The sequence below is a fragment of the Aulonocara sp. 'chitande type north' Nkhata Bay genome, linkage group LG15 (genome assembly GCF_057382095.1).
Source record: "Aulonocara sp. 'chitande type north' Nkhata Bay isolate Kocher_YH1m ecotype deep benthic linkage group LG15, A_spYH_male_GT1.1, whole genome shotgun sequence".
Taxonomy (NCBI): domain Eukaryota; kingdom Metazoa; phylum Chordata; class Actinopteri; order Cichliformes; family Cichlidae; genus Aulonocara; species Aulonocara sp. 'chitande type north' Nkhata Bay.
Window position 1 is genome coordinate 27,894,435 of NC_141358.1, and position 26,913 is coordinate 27,921,347.

The window sequence follows — 26,913 nt, forward strand, 5'->3', positions numbered from 1 at the left end:
CTACATGACGGAAACACCAACGTTATCTCTTTTATGCGTTTATACACAGGTCACGCTGATTACTGAACAAAAACCCAAAGATCAGATGTTAAACAGATTTATTTGCTCTCTCTCCTCCTTAAACATGTTTTTAATGTTAGTTATAATTCAGAATTGGCGACTGAAACACGTAGGACACATAAGAACATCAGGAAATAAAACACCGATAAATATAACCTCAGTAAAAGAAGTCAGCGGGGGTTACTACAGCTGTGTACCGGAGCCTGCGCTTTGTCGGTGGGATTGCTTGCGAGGCGAGCGGGTCTATCCCACGCTTTGCTGTGAGACTGGGCAGACATCTCCGAAATCATCGAAGCACTTTTGCAAAGAGGCTGTATCTTGACAAACCGACCAGACACATGAAGATTAAACCACTACATTCTCGGCTAAAAAAATATTAAAACGGTATTTGGTAACACACAAACAGGGTTTTTCAAAGTTCAGTTCTGTTAGCTTCCAAATGCCGGTTGTTGTGTGCTAGAAACTAGTGATGTGCGGATCGATCCTGAAATATCGATTCCTCCGATACCAATCATTTATGTTCTAGAATCGATTCTCACGTTAAAATATCGATGTTTTAGTAATATAGGGTGAATTTGTAGTTTATCATTAACAGGAACACAGTGGAAAGAAACTATAACATTCGGATTGTCTACATTCAAAGGAACTACTTCCTCTTCCGCCTTTCATTGTCATGTGCGAAATACGGCTGTATAAATGCCTCGCAGCCCCTTGGCGCGCGCACTCACAAAAATGGCTATGCGTAATTGTGCGGACGTATTTTACCTCCAAACAGCTGAGATGTGGTTTGCAATACATGTGGCAAAAAAGTGAGGTGTTTTGGCTATCCGGTTGTTCAGTCTGACGTCACTAGCAGTGTCTGGGTCTAAACTCCGCTGCAGGTCCATATATCAAACGATCACTATGGCATTACTGAGAGTTGAAAAACTGTCTAAAGTCTTTCATCTTTAATAAAATGATCAGCGTTCTGCTCTACCAGGTGTAACAATTGAGTTTAACATCCAGGCATCCATGAAAACGGACATTTATGACATTTAACGGAGTTGGAAGTTAGCAGGAAGTTAGCTCGGTAGCTTCTATCTAAATACAATATAGCATGTCCTGACTGCAGGGTTTTGGAAACAAATTAAAACGTACAGCTCTGTTATCACTTCCAACATAAATGAAGACAGAAAACGAAACAGCAGTGATGTTTGTAGGGTCACTGAAGTTGGGCTAGCTGGTATATAATGATGTGCTACGTGACCGCTAGCGACACAGCTATGTTAGCATAATATGAACAAGCTAACTTTTTTTCCACTCAATAAAAGTTAACGTGAGTGTTCTCGGTGGTCAGGAACAAATGTAATCGCATGGCAGGGTGCTGTAAAAGGACCAAACTTCAGCCAGGAGAACAACAGAGATAATCCATCCACAATACGAGGTTAGTCATTCATATACTGCTGCATGGGCTGGGCTGTAGTTACATCCTAAGGTTTTAAAAACTCATCTTAAATAAATGATTAGCGGTAATAAAAGCAGAGGGAGGTCAGCAGTGATCACTGACTGTTTTAGGAGCTTTTTGAGATCAAATATAAGAAAATACATAACATTAAACATGTTAACAACACAAAAGCCATATTAAACGCAGACTACTTTAGACCCGGAAGTAGGATTCATCGCGTCATCACTGAACAACCGGATACTTGCCAACCTTGAGACCTCAGAATTAGGGAGACATTCAAAGGGGCTGTTGGGGGGTGATAAATACATTTTGCAGTGTTTATTTATCGGATAAAATACGTTAAATGTCACCGTTATTATTGGCGGGCCCGGAAACAGCGGGGGTGTCCAAATTCAGAGGCTGTTTCCACCTGAGGACCCAGCCTTCGCGGTCTAAAGAAAGCCGGGTAGTACGTCATGAGCTCCCTCGGTGGAGTGAAACTCTCCCGTCTGCTCCTTGCTATCTAAAATATAACCGGGCGCTGGCGTAAACTCTGGACCGTCTCACACTTTGTTTAATTAGTCTTCTGTTTGATGTTTATTCAGCTGTGTGAAAACCCCGGAGGAACCCTCCTGAGGGATTAATAAAGTTAAATTTAATTTACTTTAATCTAATCTAATCTAATAACTTTAATCTCAGCCAAACCAATTTACTCACCAACAAATAAAACACTGAAAAAGCCAAACAATAACATTTTTAAGTTATCAAAGTGACTTATATATCATGTTTAACCTGAGTAGTGAAAGACCGCGGGTGTTTGAAAACGATGTGTCGGTTGGCTCAGATATTTGAAGTTTACACAGCTACATTCTCACCTGAAAATATCTTAAAAGTTTTTTTGCAACCCAGAAAGAGAAGTAAGAGTAATATTAAAACGAAGTCGCTGCCGCCATTGTTGGAAACTGGAATTGGCTGGGCCGCGCTTTGAATTCTGCGATATGGTTTTTCAATTTTGTTGTCGAGGTGGAAAATCGGGAGAAATTCGGGAGAATGGTGGCTCCGGGAGATTTTCGGGGGGGGGGCACTGAAATTTGGGATTCTCCCGGAAAAATCAGGAGGGTTGGCATGTATGGTTGTGGCAACATCACTAACCTTGTCAAACACCTCAGAGTAAATCATATCACAGAATATGACGAGCGTATGTTGAGGCGAACTGAAGAGGAGGACCGGGACAGGTGCTGCTAGGGCGAGACAGACGTCTCTCACGGAATCCTTTAGTGATGCAGGCAGGCAAGGTGTTCAAATAGGCACTTCAGTTTTTTTCATTTCTATATGATGAACTCTGCACTATTAAGTGATAAGAACAAGTAATCTGATGTCCTGTAATCATTATGACGCTATAATTTGAGATACAATAAATAAAATAAGTTTTTGTACAGAGTATCGGTATCGGATCAGTATCGTCGATACCACCCTGAATATTACTTGGTATCGGATCGGAAAGAAAATCAGTGGTATCGCACATCACTACTAGAAACAATGGCCACCAGGCCAAAGCAATGGTTTTGACTCGATCAGCGTTGACCCCGCCCCCTGAGTTTGATGGGTGAGGCTGACAGATAAAATTATTTCGTGATGAGAGCCAGGCGCCAGGACTGCCAAAATGAAATAAATAAATATATCATTAAATAATTAATTAAATGTGTCAATAATTAATTAAAATGTGAAATACATAAATAATTAATTAAATGTGTCAATAATTAATTAATTACATGTGTCATAACTATTTATTTAATTAATTAATTCCAATTTTTATTAATTATTGACACATTTAATTAATTATTTAATGGTGTATTTAATTAATTCATTATGGCAGTCCTGGCGTTCCATAGATTGGTTGACAGTAAATTTTAGGTTTCATTTTAAAATTTTAGAGCTCAAAACGGTGAAGCTCCCCAGTATATCTCTGACCTTTTGAAACCTCGTGCTTGTTCCTGAGCACTTAGATCTTCTGGTCAGAAGATACTATTGCTCCCATGTACTAGATTGAAAACACGTGGGGATCGGACACAGACACCAGGGCTGTGGAATTCTCTTCCGTTGTCATTATGCTACATAGACTCCGTTGACTCTTTTAAAAAGCAGCTGAAGACATTTTTCTACAAACAAGCTATTAATTACTTTTTTCCATTGTTTTGTATTATTTTTGTATTTTTATTATTTTATTTTTATTTGTGATTTTATTGTGAAGCACTGTGCTTTTTATCTATGAAAGTTGCTATATATAAATAAATTTTACTTACATACTTTTAGTTACCTCGTTTATTATAGTTTGTTATTGTTTGTTGTCATTCTAGCGTTCGTTATCTTCCCTTATCAATTGTTGTTGTTCTAGTTATCATGTTCGTTATCTTTGTTATCGTTCATTATCAATCGTTATCGCTTGTTATAGTTTGTTATCGTTCTAATTGTCATGTTCGTTATCTTTGTTATCTTTGTTATCGTTCGTTATCAATCATTTTCTTTCATTATCATTCTTTTAAAATGTAGCTGAAGACATTTTTCTACAAACAAGCTATTAATTACTTTTTTCCCTTGTTTTATATTATTTTATTTATATTTGTGGTTTTATTGTGAAGCACTGTGATTTTTATCTATGAAAAGTGCCGTATAAATAAATTTTACTTTCTCACTTCTAGTTATCGCAATAACAAACAAAAACGCGTTCGTCCGTTATTGTTTGTTATTATTCTAGTTATCGTGTTTCATTATCACTTGTTACTGTTCTACTTGCGTGTTTGTTATAGTTCGTTATCGTTCTAGTTGTTGTGTTCGTTATGTCTCGTTAGTGTTCGTTATCTTTGTTATCATTCTTTATCCTTCGAATTATTGTGTTTGTTGTCTTTATTATCGTTCGTTATCATTCATTTTCTTTCGTTATCGTTTGTCATTGTTTGTTATAGTTCTAGTTATTGCGTTTGTTATCGTTCTAGTTATGTGTTCGTTATCTTTCGTTAGTGTTTCTTATGTTTGTTATCATTGTTATCGTTCTGGTTATTGCTTTCATTATCATTCATTATCATTCGCTATCTTTGTTATTGTTCATTATTGTTCATTTTCTTTCTTTCATTATCATTCGTCACCATTTGGTATTGTTCGGTATCATTTATTTTCTTTCATTGTTGTTCGTTATTATTTGTTATCATTCATTTTTTTTCATTATTGTTGATTATCATTCATTATTGTTCTAGTTATCATGTTCGTTATCATTCGTTATCACCTGTTATCGTGTCTGGCATGACTCTAACCCTAACAATGCCTCTCACAGCTGACTGCTGTAACCCTGTGTGTCTGTGTCTCTTTCTTAGCGGCGCGCATGTCTCGGCTCTCCTGTCTCTTAAAATTGGGCTCTCAGCTGCTGACACTCGCTCTATCAGACGCAGTGTGGAGGAGAATCGCCACGGTGACGTCTCCACCAATTACAGTCCTCCGTTCTTCTCCAAGGTCAAAGTCAAATGGATTGACAACAAGATGAATCAGATGGGACTGTAGGTATAACAACATGATGTTAGTAGTTCAGGATGTGAGCAGTGTTTCCTGTATGCTAGCCTTCTATTTCATCCTAATGCAAGCAAGTATTTTGTTGTGAAAGGTGCTGCTGGAGCCCATGATGAAGGACAGAGCAGCAAACACAGTGGCTATGTCCAAATTCAGGGGCAGCATGTTTCGAAGGACCCAACCTAACCAGTCCATGTAGGGTGGGTCCTTCGAAAGCTCATCTCACACTTCTGTTTGATATTTATTCAGCTGTGTGTAAACTATAACTTTAATCTCAGCCAAACCAATTTACTCAAGAACAAATAAAACACTGGAAAAAAACCCCAATAACATTCTAATTTATCTATTTGACTATTTGAAGACCGCGGGGGTCTGAAAACGATTTGCCGGGAGTCCGGTGCTCTCTCCGGCTCTAGTGAGCCTTAACCTCCCAGTCAGCTATCGAGTTGGTGGGTAACAGACGTCTCCGAAAACATCGGAGCACTTTTGCAAATATGTGATGTCTTGATAAATTGAACATGTATTTGAAGTTTACACAGGTACATTCTCACCTGAAAATATCTTAAAAATTTATTTTGTGACCCAGAAAGAGTAATATTAAAACTAAGTAGCTGCTGCCATTGTTAGAAACTGGAATTGGTTAGGCTGCACTATGATTTCTGGGATAGGGTGTGCCACGAAGGATACCCAACCCATCCTTCAAATCTGGGGAAAAGGAGGATGCATTTGTTGCCGCATTTGGAAGAGTCTTCGAATTTGGACAGCCTTCGTCACGTCACTGCCTACAAATGCGGCATTCGAAGCAAATGCAGAGAGAGAACCCACGCAAACACGGGGAGAACATGCAAACTCCACACAGAAAGACCCCGGCCTGATGGTGGAATTGAACTCAGGACCTTCTTGCTGTGCGGCAACAGTGCTAACCACCGTGCCACCGTGCTGGGCATTCGAAGCATGCTGCCCCTTAATTTGAACACACCATATATCGTTACAAATTCTCGAGAGCTGTGCAGCAGGGCTCTGCTTTCTTCTGATTGTCTGGTTTCTGGAAGCCTGCAGAGGAGAAGACAGAAATCTGTGAGTGGACTCTAATGTCCAACAGGTAATAATAATAATAACAATAATACATTTTATTTGAAAGTGCCTTTCAGAACACTTAAGGACACTGTACAAGGTAGAATAATAAAAGAAACATAAAAGCAAACAGTTTACACAATCATAAAAGCATAAGACATAAAACAAATTTAAAATAGCAGAGTGGAGAGGTTATGTGGGATAAGCTATTTTGAACAAGTGAGTTTTGAGTTGGGACTTAAAGAGAGAGAAGGAAGAGATAGTTCTTAAATCAGGAGATAGTGAATTCCAGAGTCGAGGAGTAGAGCAGCTGAAAGGGTGATAATACGGGCAGCAGAATTCTGGACGCGTTGGAGCTTGTGGATGGATTTTTGAGTAAGACCAAAAAGAAGTGAAATACAATAATCAATCCGAGAAGTAACAAGGCTATGGACAAGAATGGCAGTGGCATGTGGGGTGAGAAAAGGACGGAGACGATTAATGTTGCGCAATCGAAAATATGCAGATCGACTAACATTATTAATGTGTGAATTGAAAGATAGAGTACTGTCGAGGATGACACCCAAGCTTTTCACAGAGGAAGAAACAAAGACCGGCGAGTTATTGATAGTAACAGAGAAACTGTTGGTTCTGGATAATGTTGATTTAGTGCCTACCAAGAGAAGCTCGGATTTATTATTATCGAGTTTGAGAAAATTAGAAGAGAACCATGAATTTAGTCCGGCTAAACAAATGGTGAGGGAGGATGGGGGAAGAGCAGAATCAGGTTTAGTGGACAGATAAAGCTGGGTGTCATCGGCATAACAGTGAAACTGAATATTGTATTTACAAAAAATGTGTCAGAGCGGTAGAAAGTAGATAATGAAAAGAAGGGGCCCCAGGATAGATCCCTGGGGCACACCAGTGGTCGGAGGAAATGGCTGAGAAGTAAAGCAGTTGAATAAACTGAGTGCGATCAGTCAGGTACGGTTTAAACCAGGCTAGTGGAGTATGGGAGAGACTGATGGAGGCTAGCCTACTGAGAAGAATGGAGTGAGAAATAGTGTCGAAAGCAGCGCTCAGATCGAGGAGAATAAGGATGGAAAGTAAACCGGAGTCAGCTGCTATAAGAAGATCATTGGTTATTTTAAGTGTTGTTTCAGTGCTATGGGAGGAGCAAAAACCAGACTGAAACTGTTCATACAGATTATTATTAGTTAAATATGAGTGGAGTTGTGTGGGAACTATTTTTTCAAGAATTTTTGAAAGGAACGGTAGATTGGAAATAGGCCGAAAATTCTCAAAATTACTGGGATCTAGACCAATTTTTTTTTCAATATTGGGGTGATGGCAGCAATTTTGAGGGAAGCAGGAACAGTTCCAGTGGTAAGTGAAGAATAGATTATGGCAGATATTAGGGGAAGCAAAGAAGGTAGACATGCCTTAACCAAAACTGTAGGAATGGGATCTAGGTGACAAGTAGAACGTTTTGACTTACAGATGAGATCTGAGATATCAGTAACCGAGGGGAGCTGGAAAGCAGAAAAACAGTGTGATGGGAGAGGTATTACAAAGGAAGAGCTAAATGGAACATCGGAAACCAGGTCATGGTGTATTTTGTGAATGGTGTGCTCACCTGCCACATAAAGAAGAGCAGGAATGATTTCCTGAAGCATCGGCACTAAATGCGTCTGAGGAGGCGTTATGTTTGTCCCACACACAGACACAGGCAGAAATTCACAGACACATAAACAGAGACACACACACACACACGCGCACACACACACACACACACACACACACAAAGTCATTTTCATATCCTAGTGAGGACATCTAATTGACATAATGCTTTCCCTATAGCCGCTTACTCTAACCATGAAAAGTGAATGCCTAAACCTAGCCATAACCTAACTGTAACCCTGATACTAAAACCACAAACATGCCTTTAAAAACACAGGTATAGTGTTCGCCTGAAAATATGTTAAAAGTTTATTTTGTGACCCAGAAAGATTAATAAGAGTAATTTTACAACTTAGTAGTGGCCACCATTGCCGGAAACTGGAGTTTGGCTGGGCCGCGCTATGAATTCTGGGATATGGTGGGCCACGAAGGACACACACGACCCATCCTTCAAATTTGGGGAAAGGAGGATGCTTTTGTCGGCTGCATTCGGAGGAGTCTACGAATTTGGACAGCCTTTGGCGCATCGCTTGTGACATAATCATGTACATGACATATGTAGGATCAGAAACATTCCAAAAATCAGCCAATCAGAAGAAGAAATGCTCTTCTGCAGTCTGATGTCCTCTGGGCCTCGTTCACATGGCCTAGCTCCTCTTCCTCTGACCGGCTTCCAGCAGTGATGTTTGTCAGTGACGCTGTTCAGAGCTTTGTTACTTTAATCACCTGAACGCAGCGAGCTCGAGCTGATGTTTGACGAGCTCGAATATGAAGCTGCTAGAAATCTGTGCAGAAACTGGTCGACATCTTCATCTCCTTCATGTTCACCACCGCCTGCTCTGCACCACACTGCCACACAGCTTGTTTGCAAGATGTTGATATACTGACTTATGACATACTGAGGATGTTATTAACAGTAACAGAAATACGTTAATATTAATAGTAATATATGAGAAATTATAGTATTTCAGAGGAGACAGAGACAGTACTGATGTATTCTGGTCTAAAGACTTCCTGTATTTGAGTATTTAATGATCCTTTTTCCTGAAGTGTTCATGTACTCCCTTCCTCTTAAACGTCCTCTATGACTTAATTTACAGAAACTACATTTCCTGCATCCATTTCAAAATAAAACCATTCTTATGTTTCAGTAGTAGAGATGCTTTGTTTCTCTTATTGTGAAACATTCTTTGGGACACAATTTTTGGGGTTTAGGAATCATTGAGCAGGAGAACATATGTTTAGCTGGTAACGTTTACTGGTTTAAACATGAGAGCAGAGAAATCTGCTGGGTCTGACCGGGAGAGAGGAAGATGACACTCAGACAAATTTTATTCATTCAGTCCAGTATTTAATCATGTTTAATAATACTCCAGTAAAAGTGGAAGTACTGGCTCTGAAATGTATTCAAAATATGAAAGTAAAAGTATCTTCTTGGAGGACGTTTCTACCAGCTGTTTTATCCAAATCTAACTGAACTCTGCGCTATATTAATGTAATAAAATAATAATAGTAGATGGAAATACAAATCTTATTTCAGTCTAAATTTTAATTATAATATTTAATTTTAATAAATGAACTCAACTTGAATCTGTTAAGTAGAACACGAGCAGAGAAAAAGGAAAATAAAAAATAATTCTATTTTCTGTTGCCTCCATTGTAGAAGGGTGACTTTAGCTCTAAACAGTAAAATGTGCACAGTCAGGGGTTACAGTGTGATCGTTGCCCCCTTGGTGTGACAGGTGCCTGGGAGGGGTGCGATCCTAGATCCCGCAGCTGTGTATTGAAATAAAGAGGCACAGATCATGAACTTGTTTACGATTCAACTGCAGGATTTATTCTGCTCATCAAAAGGGGAACAAATCATTAATCGCCTCTCATAAGAACCAGCAATTCTTTGTAACGTGTGGCATAACAGCTGTCAGCGCATTTGCAAAAGTACAGGAATAACCTTGGCGAGTATACATTAACCATCATAAATATAGACAACATTGGCTCGCAGTGACCAGGTTGCCCCAGCCTTGGTTCCGGTTACACATACATATCACTGCATCAAGAAATACAATGTACTGTAACTCACAGCCCGTGAATAGCAAATAACCATTCATATACAGCACATGAGCAGCTATGCAAGCATTAATTACAGCCTTTGCATCCTGTCTTACTTCAACAAGACATATAGAGAACACACAACTGACAACGTGCCTTAGCATCGCTACGGTACTTGAAGCTCACTTCCCCCGCTAGCCAGTCCATTAGCCTAGCACGGTCACGTTCACATCACGATCTCATTCAAAACACAATACTTCAACAGTACTTAACTTATAATGGTATACTTTCATTCATGAGTTCACAAAAGTCTTATTGCTTCTACTGTGTTACCTATTAGTCATTTTGAGGACTAGTAACCCACCTGTGTATTGAAATAAAGAGGCACAGATCATGAACTTGTTTACGATTAAACTGCAGGATTTATTCTGCAGATTTGCCTCCCAGGGGGGTTTACGCTCCTCCTGGCCGCTATGCGCCACCTACTGGTATTTTTTAAGTAATGCCATGGAAGATGTAAAGTGTAAGTAGAAAATACTGAATCAACACTGAACGATATACAAAGACCAAAATATAACTGGGGTGTTCCCTTTTTTCCTTGTATGAAGACATAAACTGAACTAACAACCCCATAAGTCTGTTTATCTCTTAACTTTTTAACTATTAGTGTAATCCAGATTTACCAGCCACACATTTCAACTTAAACACATATGGTAACCTTTTACAGGTTCAGCAGGTGGGGGGGGAGGGGGGGGGTTGTAATGTCTGGTGTGAGGGAAATAATCATAACTAACAGTAATTTCTATTGACAGCTTCACTAGATTTTCTTAATGTACAGGCTGTGATCAGCTGACCTGCTGCTCTTTGTGGATGTACACAACTTAAGTTAGCAGATGTTCCCTGAGTTGTCCTGGCTGATTTCATCCTCTACACTGGCAGTACACTGTTTGTTCTGTCTTTATATTAGACACTATACAACCATCATCAGCTAAAATTCATATGAATCTCTGCTACACTTGATGTAAGCTAACTGTGACCATGAAACCACAGCAACTGTGCACCAGTCACACACTGTTCTTTACTGTAAATCTTTCACAGTGCAGCAAACTAACCTGTTTATCCTGCAATAACCTGCAGAGGATTTTCATGCAGCCTTTAAATAACATAGTTAGTCTTCCTCACTTTGTTTAGCAGCAGGTTTTACACTATAAAAAAACATAATGTCACATGTACAGATTTTAAAACATGAGGAATTACATTTGAGCTTTAAATGAGCAGTCCTTCCCTTTAAATCTAAGCTCTCTTCTTCATCTCCTGTCCTGTCTTTCTTATTTTTTCCATCTCTGAGTGAAGTTACCTCTTTCTATGGGTAGAACTTTGTGCCATCAGAAACTGAATTAAATAAGTTAAATTCGAATTTGAATTAGGGGAGACCGGGGATAGTTGTAACGTGGGTCAGTTGTAACACTTCCAATTTCTCCAATCAGGGCTAAGTTTCAAATGATGTGACTCATCCTGTGCATGCCCAATTCAGTTCTGCTATCACACGTGAAAAATCAGCACATTTTGTCAAACACAGACAATTTAACATGAAAAAAAGTAATTTGTATGCCAAAAAGTAAGTTTTTCTACTTTATTTCAATTTGTGATAGCATTATCTGCTTTGCAGTTAAACTCATCAAACTTAAATTATGTTATTTGTATGTCTATGGGGATATATTCTGTGTAAGTCTTTAGTGCTAATGTTTTAGCCGTTGGCTGTAATGTTAGCTAGTTCATGGCTATAGGAGTCTGGGTCAGTTGTATCAGCAACAGTCTGGGTTAGTTGTAACAATAATGCAGATGTTACAACTTGCCACACTATTACTTTAACTTATATTAAACAAGTTGGGGCAACGACATCAGCAGAGAGAGGTTCACTGGTCGCATTTGTATATGCGGTTAATGCCATTGGCAACACAATTCCTCCACTGTTTGTGTTCCCACACATACCGGTACATTATGCAGACCTCTGTGTCAGAGATGGACCAGTAGGAAGTACTGGTAGTGGAAATAAATCAGGATGGGTGCAAGAAACAGATTCCCTCATCTTTCTGAAGCACATTGCAAACCACACCAAGGTAAGCCATGATAAAAAGTAATGGAATTGCGATGCTGGTGAACAACTACATTTTTTCAGCTTCATTGTTATGTTCAAAATTGGTGCAAGAGTTGTAGGTTATAATGCCCACTGAGCCAATGAGGCCAAACTCAAGGAAGACCAACCAAAATTAATGAAATATTCAGTTGCAGAAAATTCCATAATATGTCTTTTTTGGGGGGTTGGAATATGTTCAAAAGCTAGATTTCTGCATTCTGTCACACACACACAGCTACATAAATGGATGTAAGTGCATTCATGTGTTGAATAAACAAAGATTACATGTTAATGTTTTGTTAGTACCCTTATTTCATTGTGTTACATTTTACCCCAGGATGTGTTACAACTAACCCAGACTATGGGGTTAATTGTAACATTTCACTCTTTGTGTTTGAGACCATACCATGCAATGGGTAATTGTGCTGCAGAGAAAATAGCTGCATTATTTAATAGCAGAGACATGTAAATACTTTGCATTACATTTTGAATCCACTACCTTAAAAGAGCTTCAATTTACAGACAGAAATGTCAAAAATGTTACAACTATCCCCGGTCTCCCCTACTCAGATTGAATCTGAATTGTAACTTGAATAAATGCTTTTCAAAACTAAAATTAAAATGTTTTGAAATTTGAAAAATTTAAAATTAAAATGTTCATCATGTCAAATGACTACCGGATAAATTCTCAGGTTGGTAATAAATGTATTACATTTAAAAGAACAAGCGTCATGTTAACAAATGATAGCCGTACAGTAACTTTTATGCTTATTGTAGCTGTTAGCTAAAAACGCTAATTTAGCGTGATCGACTGTTTCCAGTTGAATTCCAAAGTTGTCATCTTGTACCCTCTCAGAGCCCTGTAGGCTTGCAGAGACTCCTACAGTAGGGAAATGTACAAAAGAATGTCCAACCATTGTATTTTAGGTTTATATATGTGTTACACTGCATCCAAACTCTTTAGCTAACTCAATAACTTTAGCTACAGTGAATAGTTGGTCAAATTCTTTAGTGCAGCATTACTGGATCACCTCTGTTTGAAGTGATATAATATGATATATAACTATGACTGAAACAGCAAACTTTGTAAAAAAAATAAACTAAACTAAACAAAAAACCAACAACAACACTTCTCATTCTCTAAACGTTTGGCCACAGCTGTAGATTACACTATCAGTGCTCGTTCACTCTTGTCAATAATTACATTTCTAAATTCTCTGTGCAGTTGGAGGTCAACAATATCTAATATGGGATGTAAGTCCCCAAAAAATGAATTCTGAAACTGAAATTGAATTGTAGAACTGAAACTGAATGCTGAGAAGTGAAAGTGAAATTATTCGGGAGCTACATTTTTAAATGATAAAATAGTTTCAAAGCAAATGAATTCATTTTCAAAATATAAAATTCAATTTCAATTTAGTGACGATCATTTTCAAACCAATACACTGAATTTCCAATTAAGCTAATTCAAATTCAGTTTTAAAAAAGCATTTATTCAAGTTACAATTCAGATTCAATCTGAGCAATTCAAATTCAAATTTAACTTATTCAAATTCAGTTTCTGATGGCACAAAGTTCTGCCCATATCTTGCTTTTCTCTCCCTGTGAAATACAGCAGCTGCAACACACTGTGAGACAAACTGCACACAGTTTGTGTGTTTGCTGATGTTTGGTGAGCTGATAGAAACGCTGCATTTCAAATTACCTGACACTTAAAAAACATTACACACAGTCTCAGTTACATGTGGTTGAGCTTCAGCGTCGGTTACAGACTCCTCTACAGTGACTCTGTTGTTCTCACAGGACTTTTAAACTGGAGACAGATTACAACAACAAGAGAAAAAGTAACCAACACTCCATTTCCACCTTAGGGCCTAAAGCAGGATCAAAGTTCTCTTGGGCCTCTGTGCAATTCAGTTTTATTTATACAGCACCAAATCACAACAACAGTCACCTAAAGGTGCTTTATATTGTAAATTAAAGACCCTACAATAATACAGAGAAAACCCAACAATCAAATGACCCCCTATGAACAAGCACTTTGGTGAGAGTGGGAAAGAAAAACTTCCTTTTAACAGTAAGAAGAAACCAACTGATTGAGGGGAGGAAGACAGGATAAAGACATGCTGTGGAAGAGAGCCAGAGATTAATAACAAGTATGATTCAATGCAGAGAGGTCTATTAAGACACAATGAGTGAAGAAGAAACACCCACTGCATCATGGGAATCCCCCAGCAGCCTAGACCTATTGCAGCATAACTAAGGGAGGATTCAGGGTCATCTGATCCAGTCCTAACTATATGCTTTAGAAAAATGGAAAGTTTGAAGCCTAATCTTAAAATTAGAGATTTCTCGATTTAACAGGGAGCCAATGAAGGGAAGCCAATATAGGAGAAATCTGCTCTCTTTTTCTGGTCAATAATGTCAGTGTTATCTGAGTCCGGTCCACTAACACCGATATGAGCGTCCCTGTACTGAATGTGGGAAACTACGGCTGGTCTTTATTGTCTGATCTAATGACTGCATCAGAACTAAAGAAGCCATTTTCATAACTTTAGTTCAATGAGATCAAAAGTTTGTAGGCGAATAAAACTGTCCTTTGAAGAAAAAAAGGATAACTTTTAGTTTGAGAGAGCTGAGGCACGTACCACAGAAGACGGATGGAAGATGGATGACCTAGTAATACCTTTTCAAGATTGGGCAGACCTCCTACAGCAGTCGATATTTATTAAGAAGTGGTTAAAATGATGCATCCTCAGCCACTTCCAATAACACTTTTGAGTTATAACAATCAGTGTGAGAAGAGCATGGTGCTAATATCAGGCCCACGTTCACACTTGTGCACTCGCCTCACATTGTGGAAGCAGGACCATCTCCTCCCTGCGGGTTTGTTGGTTCATGGAGTCATTTTCATTTGATTTACCAGCCAAAATATTGGCATCCTTGTAACTCCCAGATCTCTCAAATTACTTTACAAGAATTCATTCTGTTTTTTAACTAAGCCAGAAGACAATAAACTTTCCTCTGCTCAGTGAACATCAATGAACATCACTGTTAACAACCTGAAGCCTAGTCGGTTCAGCGGAGTCATTGGTGAATTTGAACTTGGTCAACATGTCAGAGCACAAGTTTGGCTGCCATGCTTCTCACCATAATTTAGATTTATTTACTAAAAGTGAAGCAGAAAAATAAAACCCCATCATCAAATCAATAAATCAATATAAAAGTAGAAATGTAACTACTTATATTTTATATAATACAAGTTTTCACAAACAACAGTTCAAATATCTGAACGATGTAAGGCGTTTCCAGGGTATTCAGTTACTTTTAAGAAACTGATGCACATTAAATTTCAACATTCAAATATACACGTTGGTTGTCAACCAATTGGAGGTCACTGTATTTTACAACCTGGGTGATGTCATCAGGAAGGAGGTGCCAGAGTAAAGCAGAGATTCTGGTGTTTCAGCATCTTTGTGTTGCTGGTAACCTTCATGACGTAGTTTACATTGAAGTTATTAGCTGCCATCATGATGTTACAGTCACATGCCATCCACACAGGAAGTGATTCGCAGTGGCATGGCGCCCAGCGACCACAAGTCAGTAAGATTCAGCAACTTCAAGCATCTGTGGGCAACAAAAAAAAGGACAACCCCCCCCCCCCAAAAAAAAAAAAAACACAGGCAAGCGGCCGGGTCCTGAGATAATCTTTTCTTAGCTTTGATGTGTGGCAGTGACCATCAGTTTCAAAGCTTCCTGTGTGGACATAGCTGAAGCTCCATCTCAGCTCACATGCAGGGTTTCAGAAAAGTATGGATCCAACTCACGGAGGCCATCAATCAGGGATGAGCTGGCTTCTTCTCCTTTATTTCGCACCACATCGATCACATCCCGAGCTCGGTCAGCTCTGGGTTTGATTCTGGCTGAATCCATTTCTTCCATATTTATGATTCCCTGTTGGAACAGGCTGTCCAGCAGCTGGTTCAAAGTCGAATCCGACACTTGATCCACAAACTGCTTCCGAATGAAGAGCAAATGCTTGTCTGGTGGGAGGCTCTGCAGCCTCAACCGATTGTCTCTGGTCTGAACAACATCTGAGGGAATAGAGAAAATTTGTAGATTTCTTCATAGCAGAATAATCAGCTTCAAAAAATCGAGATAATCTCTGCTGGTAATTAATCAGCACTGAATGTCGCTGAGCTTCAGACACTCTGTCAGTAATAGCATGAATCACGTGGCTGGAGACAAATTCAAAATGAGGAGATACAATTTAATGAACACAGGACAGGAGGCCGAGCTGGAGGTGCTCAGGGCCTCAGTGAGAATGGAAACTAGTCCATCAGAGGGACAGCTGAGAGTCAGAGAGGTTGCGATGGTCTGAGCATGTGCAGAGGAGGGAGGGTGGAGAATGAAGATGAAACTGCAGGCAGAAGGAAGGAGTGAAGAAGGACATGCACAGGTTTAGAGGATGCTGGAATAGGAAGAGATGGTGGCAAATGATCCTAAACAGAACAGCCGAAAGAAGAAGAAGAGGAGAATGAAGGAGGAAGAAAACTTGCGGGTGATCCTTGGTCATTACTCAAAAGCTACCACGGACCACCGTTTCTCATCATTTCTGATCGAGTGTCAGGTGTAGTGATGTTACCGCTCAGATCAATGTCCCGCCTCCAGACATCTGTCTGCATTTGGTCCTTGACTGTTATCGATACTTCTTCAGTGTTTGCAGGAAGGCGGATCTCAAATGTTGGGTGGTAGTTTGGTCCAAAATCCAGGTGAAATTTTTCCTCCTGCAAACACAGTGCAAGTGTCTCCATCATATCCAGAGTCCTCTGATGGAAGCGTGTCAAAGGGCTCCACCACAGAGAGATGAATTACTCACCTCAGGCTGGATTCTACAGGCGACTGGACACAGAACTGTGTATATGCAATCTTTGAAGAATTCACAGTTGGAAGGCACCGGGATGTAGTCAGAATATCTGTGTTTCATCCTCACCTTAAAATATGACAAGTTTATTTCTAGAGTAATTTTAAATGACCTCATGATGAAATATACATGTGAAGAAAACTGCTCTTTAAGAGGCAGTGAAATTATAAAGAAAGAGTATAATTATAAAGTAAACCGACAATCTTCTCCCTCTGAACTGCACTGGATGCAGTGATAAGGAAACGTTCTTACTTTAAGACTAACAGTCTCTTTTCCATGTTTCACCCTCTTTGCAACTGATTTCCCACTAGGGATACCCAGCAACCTCTAACAAACATTCACCAACCAGTTGGGGAATACATAGTTTTCCTAGTGACTGGAGATTGCAGGGGTCCCCGATCTTGGCTCTGTGACAGCGCAGAGATGCAGCAGTGGTTAGCCGAGAGACGTAAATCATCTGCCTCTGAGCTGTTGTGGTAACCCGGAGACAAAGATCCAGCTGTGGGACAGTTGTACGTATTCTGACCACCATTTTTAACATGATGTTTCTGAGAAACACTGTTTGTGTAATTTGTACATTTCGTTGTACAAAATATAAAAATACTACAATACCATGGAGCCTTAGCTGTCTTTGCCATTCCATGTAGCCATGATAGTAGTGAATTCAACACTATGAATAACAACAGTTTCAACAGTGAAACCCAAGCATGAAGCCACAAATGCTCAGTTCACCCACAAATGATGCTGAATTCGATGGTAAGGGGCAGAATGAGGTTTGAGTTTTCTTCCACTCAAATGTAACCTCCTCTAGAGCAGGTTAGTTCTTTATCATAAATTCCCATTGTAATGCACCCTAGTATTACTTAAACCACCTCATGAAGTACAACATCCATACAAGATATATAGTCCCAGTCGGTCTGGGACCTCCCCAAGATCCCCTGGAAGAGGTGGAAGATTCTTCTGAAGAGAAGGAAACCTGGAATAACTTGTATTTTCTGCTGTCTCTGAACCTGACTTGACCCAAGTAACAGAAGATGGACAAGCTCCGAGAAAGATAAAATTAATTAATACTGAAGGTAAAGGTATAACCTTTCCTAGATCTTTACCTCTTCCACTGGGATGTTGCTTGGCAAGAGAAACACATTGAGGTTTTGCTTCTGTGTTTTGGGGTTTGGCAGACGGAGGAACAACAAAACTTGGCCCAAAACTGGTTTCTCCTTGTTCCAAAACCTCCTTATTATGTCCCACACGAGTCCAAAGGAAGAGAGGTGAGGAAATTCCACAATCACATGAGTGTCTGTGATCTTTAGGGGCTTGAGGACGTTCATTTCCCCATCAGAGATGTGGACGACAGACAGACAGTTGGAAAGCAGAGCTGTGAAAACAAAGAGCCAGCAGATATCTCTTCGACTCCCAAAACCTCATTACAATGACAGTGTGAATCTGATTTTACAAAGAAAACACTTCAAATGGTGTCCTGGGTCAGGCAATGGATCAAACCCTGTTGCAGAGACACAAGTGAGTCTCCTTCATTTCTACCAGGTAGGACCTCTGTGGGGAGAACACAGACTGATGTCCCTGTGTTGGTGTTCCTCCATCATCATAACAATGATGGTCCAGGATCAAAATCACTATTGACCATTCACATTGTCTGAGCATTCAGTTGACATTAGCTAAGAAGTTAGCTTATGCCATCAAATGCTGTCACTAACAAACTAGCAGAAGTAACCTAAATTTGGAAAAGGAAAACTAACTTGATAATACAAGTAATTATAAATATAAATTTTTCCTTCTACTTCCCAAAGCTACAACAACGCAACAACGTGATTGGTCAGCTGCAATGCCTATCCTGGGCAAACGTTCTTATCAACACCAACACAGAGATATCAGACAGACTACGGGGGAGAGGCTTCTGGAGAATATTTAAACGCACCACTTATGTGATATGCAGAGGTGACTGATTTTGCTTTTAAAAGTACACTGTGCATTTTAATCCAAGTATAGGCAGTTACTCTAGTAGAGCTGGAGATGGCCGTAGACGGCCTTAACCCAATAGCGGGACCAGTATCTTCTCCTTTGTGCAAAGAGGAATAGGACGAGCATTGCCAGAGCTACAAAATGACCTCCAGCAGGCCACTGGTGTTAAAGTCTCTGACCAGTAAGAAACATGGGGGCCTGAGGGACCGACATCCTCATTCAGCATGACGGTGGGTCAGTGACAGTCTGGGTAGGGACAACAAGTAAGGCTGCAGTGTGAGAGCAAAGTGGCTGTACCATGGGATGATATGGTACTATAAGGTCATTAAGATAAGATGAGGCCTGATTATTCAAGACCTTGAATGTGGGGAGCATGATTTTGAATTCTGGATTTAACAGGGAGCCAATGAAGGGAAGCCAATTTAGGAGAAAAATGCTCTCTCTTTCTAAGTCTACATTAACCAAGAGTCTCCTTTTGAGCTCTGACATTAACAGGGTCTCAGTGATCATTATGGCAGTCAGTAGGAAAATTTCTGCAGCCTGTAGGGGCGTTAGCATCCCCACATGAGGAGTGCTTTGCTCACCATGCTTTGGTACACAGTGTGGTAGGTGGAGCTGACGGACTGCATCCTTTGAACTCTTAATGTTAAACAGTGGGCCTGCAGCCATCTTATTGGATTGCTGAAGGAGTTTCTCATCCCATTGGACGGTCTTGTACAGAAGCTCTGCCTGCTGACTGATATCAAACACGAGTCCAGTCAGAGTACACTGGAACACACCTTGACCAGGACACCTGAAACTGAAGCAATGCAGAGATGAGTGACCATGTTAAAACCTGCAAACAAACAGATATCTGCATATGAATAAATAAGGTCATATATAGTTTGTTCCTTTGTTATTATTTGCTTCCTACTTTTTTAGGTTATAACCCATTTGTTTAAAAATCTACCTGTGTTCCTGTTTCCAACCAGCTAGGTCTACAACTGTTAGCTAATTTATCTGCTATATTCCCTGATACAAACCATCTTGTGAATGAAAACTTAACTTTCAGTTTTTTAGTTGTTGGTGGAGTTTACAAGCTAACCAACCGATCTGCAGGCCTGTGTGACTGACACCTCTGACTCTGTCCTTAAAGCTACTGGAGTCACTCTTCCACGTTCAGGGTTACAGCTCCCAGTGCTCCTGTTACCTGGCCACCTGTTATCATTGTTTTCTGGGTTTTATTGTTTATCTTCAAGAAAAGAGATAAAGGAAAAAATATAATCCCAATAAAAAATCCTCTCTGTTTCCAGTCCTGTTGGTAAATTCATCGGAGAGATAACAAACTGCTAAGCCTCCCACACTTAAATACACGAAAGCACGTCTAGCTTTCAAATCAATGTTTATGTCATGGCTGTGTGCAGGCAGGCAGGAAAAGGACCCAATATGCAGACTCCTGGAGGCAGAACTTAAACTCAAGGACCCCTGCTTTATTGGAGGCATAAGTTGAAAACCGAAAAAAAACTAGAAGGGCTACAAACTGAAACAGAACCAAAACACACAGGCCAGAATGAGGGATGACGCGACACTGAATGGGAACACATGCAGACACTAAATACAAAGACGAGTTTGGGAGGAAGCAAAACAGAATATGTTGACCTTCAAAGTAAAACGGGAAACAGACTGGGCACAGAACTAAACCTAAGAACTAGACAGAAAAAAACCCTCAAAACTAGAATACAAAAACAGAACTCAGAATACAAGAAGTCATATACAAAGGAGAACTCATAGGATAACAACCGTGACAGTTTAACCCCAATAGAAGGAAACTGTGGAGACGGGAGGAGGAAGACATAGTCTGAGGTCTGATGAGCTTCAGATTTGTTACATGCAGACTTGTGCAGGATTACCTGTAAAAGATGTGTGCAGATTCACCGTACACCTCAGGTGTGAAACTGGACTGAAAGAAGTAACATTAGAGGTTTCAGGAACATATACTTGGAGAAGAAAGCTAGGTCGTGAATCACATCAACAATATGTACCTGAAAGGGTACAAAACTGTCAAAAAATTACAAATTAGTATTTGCTGGGAATGAGTACAAAGCTTGGATACAGCACAAAGTTCTCATATGAAATGATGAATCCGTTTCTGTACTGACAGTTTGTTGTACAAAGAGTTGAAAAAGTACCAGCCTACAACAGATATTTGTTAAATCTGTGTTTTAGAGTCCTTAAATATCTGGAAACTCACCTCGATCATCTTTGTGTTATCCTCTGACAAACCAGGCTGTGTGTCTGCTTTTACACTGGAAACACCTAAAGACAAAAGATCAGCAGCAGACGTCAGTAGGTTTGGGCAATTTGAACCTGGCTTGTTAACATTTTTGAAAACTTTCCAGCAAAATACTTCTAAGTCTGAGTACTCACAGGAAGCTTTAATCATCGTGAACCCTTCAATCCTACAGAGACAAACAATAGTAACTGTTTCTGTAGATCCAGTTTATGGGTTAGTCTGCCCCCTTGGACATCATACAAAGAGTACATCCTTTCTTTGCTGTATACTGGTGTATTAAGCTGTAACTAACCAGAATGAGCTAAACTTTCAACTGAAGTAAGTTATGACATAATCTAGTCTCAGGTTCAGTTTTACTGCATTTAATAATTTGATACCTGTGTGAAGGTTTTTCGGTCAGCTGTCTTTTTCTGGCATCCTGACGTGGATATGGGAACAAAATCAGCAAGAAACTCTACACAATAAGTAAGTGTTTCTATAACAGGAAGAGACCAGTGATACTCAACTGCACACAGAGACACTGAAGAACCAAATGACCAAAATCCAAATCCAGGATACAGAGTTTCAGTGAATGTGGTGTTAAAGGTGTGGAGGTGGATCAGAGTGTCAGGGGAGACACTGTAGAAGGACAGAGTGCCAGCAGGACAGTCCACATACACCCCTACTCTGTGAGAGACCGAGGAGGAGGAGGAGGAGGAGGAGATCGTAGTTCCTCTGTCATTGTGCCACACAGAATAACAACCATCATCAGAGCAGTTCAAACTCCACGACTGGTCATTCCATCCAAACACACAGTCTTTACTGAATCCCCTCCTTCCGATTCCTCTGTAACTCAATGAAATAAAAATGTCTCCACTCCACTCCACCTCCCAGTAACAGCGACCAGTCAGACCATTTCTACACAGCAGCTGAGTGCACCATTCGAATCTGTCTGGATGATCCGGATACAGTTTATCGCCTTCCATGTATGTCACCTTCCTGTTTCTATCAGACAGTTTGAGGTTTCTGTACGCTGTGTTTGTGTCGATGTTGAGTTCACAGAAATCTGAGTGAAAGTATAATACAGCTGCAGTTATTGATCCATCATGTGTTCATTGAAGATGGTTGAATGTGTGCTGCTTTGTTTTCATGAATCACATGAAAAACACACTTACACTTCCTCAGGCCTGGTATCAACCATTGGACTCCAGCAGGCTCCACCCTGAAAGGAGGAGGAGCACAGCTTGTTGCAGCATGCACACATGGACATTGTGTTGAAATAATAAACCTAAATTAAAGTTGAATCTAAGATGAATGTCATGTTAGTTTGGTTTTTTTTAATTCCATCTTAGGCTAAATTAAGTTTTGCAATATTTTCAACAACTGGACAGGTACACTTAAGTAAAGTATCTCTAAAATATTGTGCTGTGGTCGCTCCTTTCCAGGACAAACTGACAATTAACCTTCAGGAATGATTTATTCTGCCTTTCATAACATCACTTGGGCTCGGGAGGTAAAACGGGTTGTCAACTAATCAGATGGCTCATGAAGACTTTGGTTCAGGACCTGAGGAAAGGACAGGTTCACTTAGGACTACATACTTGAGAGTGTCCAGTCTCCAGCATGGATCCTTCAGTCCAGCTGACAGCACCGTCGTTCCTGAGGCGCCTGGATGGTTGTAGCTCAGGTCCAGCTCTCTCAAATGGGAGGGGTTGGAGCTCAGAGCTGAGGCCAGAGAACAACAGCCTTTCTCTGTGATCAGACACCCTGATAGACTACAGAGACACAACACACTCACTGCATCATGGGTTTCTTGTTTTAATGTGTCAGAAGTTACTTTGAAAAATACTTATGGTGTGTTTTATTAATACAAACACTTAAATCAAAGCACATTACTGGTCCGCGTGTGGGGTTGCATTAGCAGGCAGCAAACTGTTTAAAACCACAGACACGTTTTAAAGAGCAGCGCACCGGCATACATTTGACTCCCATCTCCATTATTTCTGTTTGGTTTTGTGGTTAACTGAACTGCAGGAGCTTGTTGGTAGTTGTTCACAGTTGTTTCCATTTCTTGAACAGTAAAGAGGGATAATTGTGAGGTTCATGAAGCTAGAATAAAATCAATAATCATTGCCGTCTACAGGAACGGAACAGTCCTGCTCCTTGGCATTATTTAACTCCTTTTGAATGTTGGTGAGGTACTGAGATAAACTGCTACTTCACTGGCTGTGCCTTGTCAGTGTAAGATGGAAACTTAAATAATAGAGTGAATGCTAGCAATAGGTAAATCAGCCGCGATGATTCTCCTTGAAGATGAGCCAGATTTGAGCTTGGTGGCCAGTTTCGTAATCAAATTCCAAGGCAATCAAATAGTAATATAATTGTCCTGGGCAGACTGTGGCTCAGGAAGCAGCTTACTACCAGTCAGAGGGTCACTGGTTTGCTCCGTGCTTCTCAATCTCAAAGTATCTTTGGACAAGGTACTGAGCCCATCCATCAAAATTAAAGTGTGTCAATGCAAGTGTTAAACAATGTTTGTGTGACTGGGTGATAGAAGTGAGTAACAGATGTTAGGTGTGGCTGTGTGCAGGCAGGAATAGGACCCAAGGTGCAGACTCCGGAGACAGACGTGAACTCAAAAAGGCTTTAATTTGGTACTCAAAAATATAACATAACTGAAAAAAACTAAAAAATAACTGAACACGGGGATATAGGAACTTAAGATACACATAGACGCGAACTAGACAAGGGGATGCAGGTGATAGGGGAGACAGAGCAACTAAAGAAGACAGAGACCTAAGCCATAAGACAGAACTCAAAGAAACCAAAAACTAGACAGTATAAATAATATCATAAACTCAAAAACCCTGGGTCGACGACCCAGGCATCCTAACAGTACCCCCCCCCCCCCCCCCCCTTAAGGGCTGGCTTCCAGACAGCCCAAACCAAAACATCAAAAACAAAAAAACAAAAACAACCCAACCAGGGTGGGCGGCGGGGGAAACAGGATGGAGGGCTCGAAACAAAACAAGGAGCCAAACCAAAAAAAGAAAGAACAAACAACGGAGCCTGGAAAGCAACAGAAGAAAACACAGGAACAAAGTCCAAAACAACAGCACCAAGGCCCAGGCATAGTCCAAAAGCAAACAAACAAAAGAGCTCACGAAAAGCGCAGAGGCCCAGGCAATAGTCTCAAAAAAGTTCAGGGGGCCGGCCCGGAGGCTGACAGCACGATAGTCCAAACCCGGGCAGTTCAGGGGGGCGGCCCGGAGGCTGATGGTCCAAGAGCCCAGAAAACAGTTCAGGAGGCCGGCCAGGCGGGAGGCACCGACGGCGACGGAGCAGATCAGGAGGCCGGCCGGGCGGGAGGCACCGACGGCGACCGAGCAGATCAGGAGGCCGGCCGGGCGGGAGGCACCGACGGCGACCGAGCAGATCAGGAGGCCGGCCGGGCGGGAGGCACCGACGGCGACCGAGCAGATCAGGAGGCCGGCCGGGCGGGAGGCACCGACGGCGACGTAGTTCAGGGGGCCGTCCATGACGGCAATGACGTCCAGTCATCGGCCGGACAGGACGTGCAGGACGAGCAGGCCGGACAGGACGAGCAGGACGAGCAGGACGAGCAGGACGTGTAGGCCGGGCAGGCGGAGCTACAGAGGCTGAGGTCGGATCAGGGAGAGCTGCAGACTCGGGGGCCGGACCAGGCGGAGCTGCAGACTCGGAGGCCGGACCAGGCGGAGCTGCAGACTCGGAGGCCGGACCAGGCGGTGGAGCCGGTGGTGGCTGAACGGCCTCGCCAGAACCATCAGCAGACACTAGGACGTGCTGGCTGGGTCCTCCCGGACCCCCAGCTGACGAGGCACGAGGCTGAACGGGCCCCTCGGACCCTCCAGCGGAGACAGGTGGCTGAAGCGGTTCCTCGGACCCTCCAGCGGAGACAGGAGGCTGAACGGGCCCCTCGGACCCTCCAGCGGAGACAGGTGGCTGAACGGGCCCCTCGGACCCTCCAGCGGAGACAGGTGGCTGAACGGGCCCCTCGGACCCTCCAGCGGAGACAGGTGGCTGAGCAGGTGACTGAGCCGATAGGTGAGCTAATGTCTGAGCTATGGAGAGAAGTTTAAGTTGTATTGACTGTTGTAACGATGGCAGTAATGGCGGGTGAGGTGGTGGATTAGCAGACGGTTGGACTAGGTTGTCTGAGCCTACGGATCCTACAGAAAACTGCTGGACGGGCTCACCTGAGCCTCCAGCGAGGTCAGAAACAGGTGCAAGTACCTGCCGGACACCAGCCACTCCCACCCGAGGAGAAGGTACGGGTGCAGGAGCTAACTGGTTCCCGGTCATCCTCACCCTGGGAGCCGGGACAGGCACAGTCAACGGCTGGGCAGCTGCAGTCCCCACCCGAGGAGCTGGTACGGGTGCAGCGACAGGCAGAGGCTCAGCCAGCCTAGACACCCGAGCAGGGACCAGCTGGACCTCAGCTTCCCTCACCTGAAGCACTGAAACAGGTGCAGGGGAATGCTGGGCCTGAGCTGCCCTGGGAGCAGGAACACAATGGTGCGAAGGAGCAGGCTCAGCAAACACAGACTCTTCTAAAATGTTTTTTAACTTCCTACCACCACCACGTCTAACAGTCTTAATATTCTCAGTCTTAGCAGTGTTCATATGATTGTTAGTCTCCAGCTCCGAGGAACGACAGCAATCACAACTCACCACCGGGAGTTGCTCCGCAGAAAAAGAGTGGTGACGGTGTGAGCGTCGCCTCCTCCGGGAAGTGGGAGGTGGCGAACTGGGCTGCGAACCCTCCAAAGGACCGGGCTGCGATGAGGAAGCAGAGAGTTTGTGAAGCTCAGAACGCGGCAGACCCAAAAACAGAGCGAAGGACTGCAGCGGAGTGAGTCTAACGTCCGGTGTCACATAATCTCTCTTCCTCCGCCGCTTAACTCTCTTGTCGGACTGGTAATCCAGGGGTGAAGGCGGAGGTGTAGCGACTGGAGAGAAGGAGCACGTGCTCAACCTGATCGCCCGAGGCATAGACACTGGCTCGGCCGTAGCCATTTGGAGGCTGCGGGGCCCTCCCAAAGCCAAACGTGACCCATAGAAGGGTGACTGGAGCTCCTGGGCATGCTCAGCTTCCTCCCTCACGATCTCCTTGAGGAAGGCAGAAACTGCGGGTCGCTGATACCACACGGAGTCTGCTGGGTCCATGTTCTGGTCGCGATCTTCTGTTAGGTGTGGCTGTGTGCAGGCAGGAATAGGACCCAAGGTGCAGACTCCGGAGACAGACGTGAACTCAAAAAGGCTTTAATTTGGTACTCAAAAATATAACATAACTGAAAAAACTCAAAACAAACTTAAACCAGAGGAATGACAGAACACACAGCTAAGAAAACGGTAGATCGCGACACAGACACTAAGAAACACAGGGCTTAAATACACAGAGGGAGCAATCAGGAAATGAGTAACAGGAGGGAAACACAGCTGGGGCAAATCAGAACTGACGAGACCAAAGAAGCGTAAACTGAACACACTGAGAAAAGACGGAGACCTTCAAAGTAAAACAGGAAACACATAACACAGACTGAACAAAGACACAGACTCACATGCAGGCACTACAGAGGGAACAGAGACGTGGGAACAGGGCAGACACAAACACTGACTGAACACGGGGATATAGGAACTTAAGATACACATAGACGCGAACTAGACAAGGGGATGCAGGTGATAGGGGAGACAGAGCAACTAAAGAAGACAGAGACCTAAGCCATAAGACAGAACTCAAAGAAACCAAAAACTAGACA

The 26,913-nt window shown here is 42.0% G+C and overlaps 2 protein-coding genes across 7 annotated transcripts in view; one reads left to right on the plus strand and one right to left on the minus strand.

Moving 5' to 3' along the window:
- The window catches only part of LOC147313294 (tumor necrosis factor alpha-induced protein 2-like), a 72,127-nt gene extending 62,982 nt beyond the window's left edge, over positions 1-9,145 (plus strand). For all 4 annotated transcript variants that reach the window (XM_086265332.1, XM_086265330.1, XM_086265329.1 and 1 more), the window contains one exon: positions 4,852-9,145. In XM_086265332.1, the coding sequence (XP_086121458.1) occupies positions 4,852-5,035 (184 nt within the window). In that variant the 3' untranslated portion in view covers positions 5,036-9,145. The remainder of the gene's footprint in view (positions 1-4,851) is intronic.
- Positions 9,146-9,240: 95 nt separating this feature from the next.
- LOC147313296 (uncharacterized) overlaps positions 9,241-26,913 on the minus strand; it is a 31,409-nt gene continuing 13,736 nt past the window's right edge. For 2 of the 3 annotated variants that reach the window (XM_086265322.1, XM_086265321.1), the window contains exons 5-16: positions 22,714-22,887; positions 22,288-22,334; positions 21,640-22,178; positions 21,511-21,551; positions 21,268-21,299; positions 21,092-21,156; positions 20,751-20,800; positions 19,446-19,660; positions 17,991-18,259; positions 16,840-16,953; positions 16,606-16,747; positions 9,241-16,054 (exon numbers count right to left, since the gene is read on the minus strand). In XM_086265322.1, coding sequence (XP_086121448.1) covers positions 15,744-16,054; positions 16,606-16,747; positions 16,840-16,953; positions 17,991-18,259; positions 19,446-19,660; positions 20,751-20,800; positions 21,092-21,156; positions 21,268-21,299; positions 21,511-21,551; positions 21,640-22,178; positions 22,288-22,334; positions 22,714-22,887 — 1,999 coding nt within the window. In that variant the 3' untranslated portion in view covers positions 9,241-15,743. The remainder of the gene's footprint in view (positions 16,055-16,605; positions 16,748-16,839; positions 16,954-17,990; positions 18,260-19,445; positions 19,661-20,750; positions 20,801-21,091; positions 21,157-21,267; positions 21,300-21,510; positions 21,552-21,639; positions 22,179-22,287; positions 22,335-22,713; positions 22,888-26,913) is intronic. The other variant, XM_086265323.1, reaches the window with a different exon arrangement.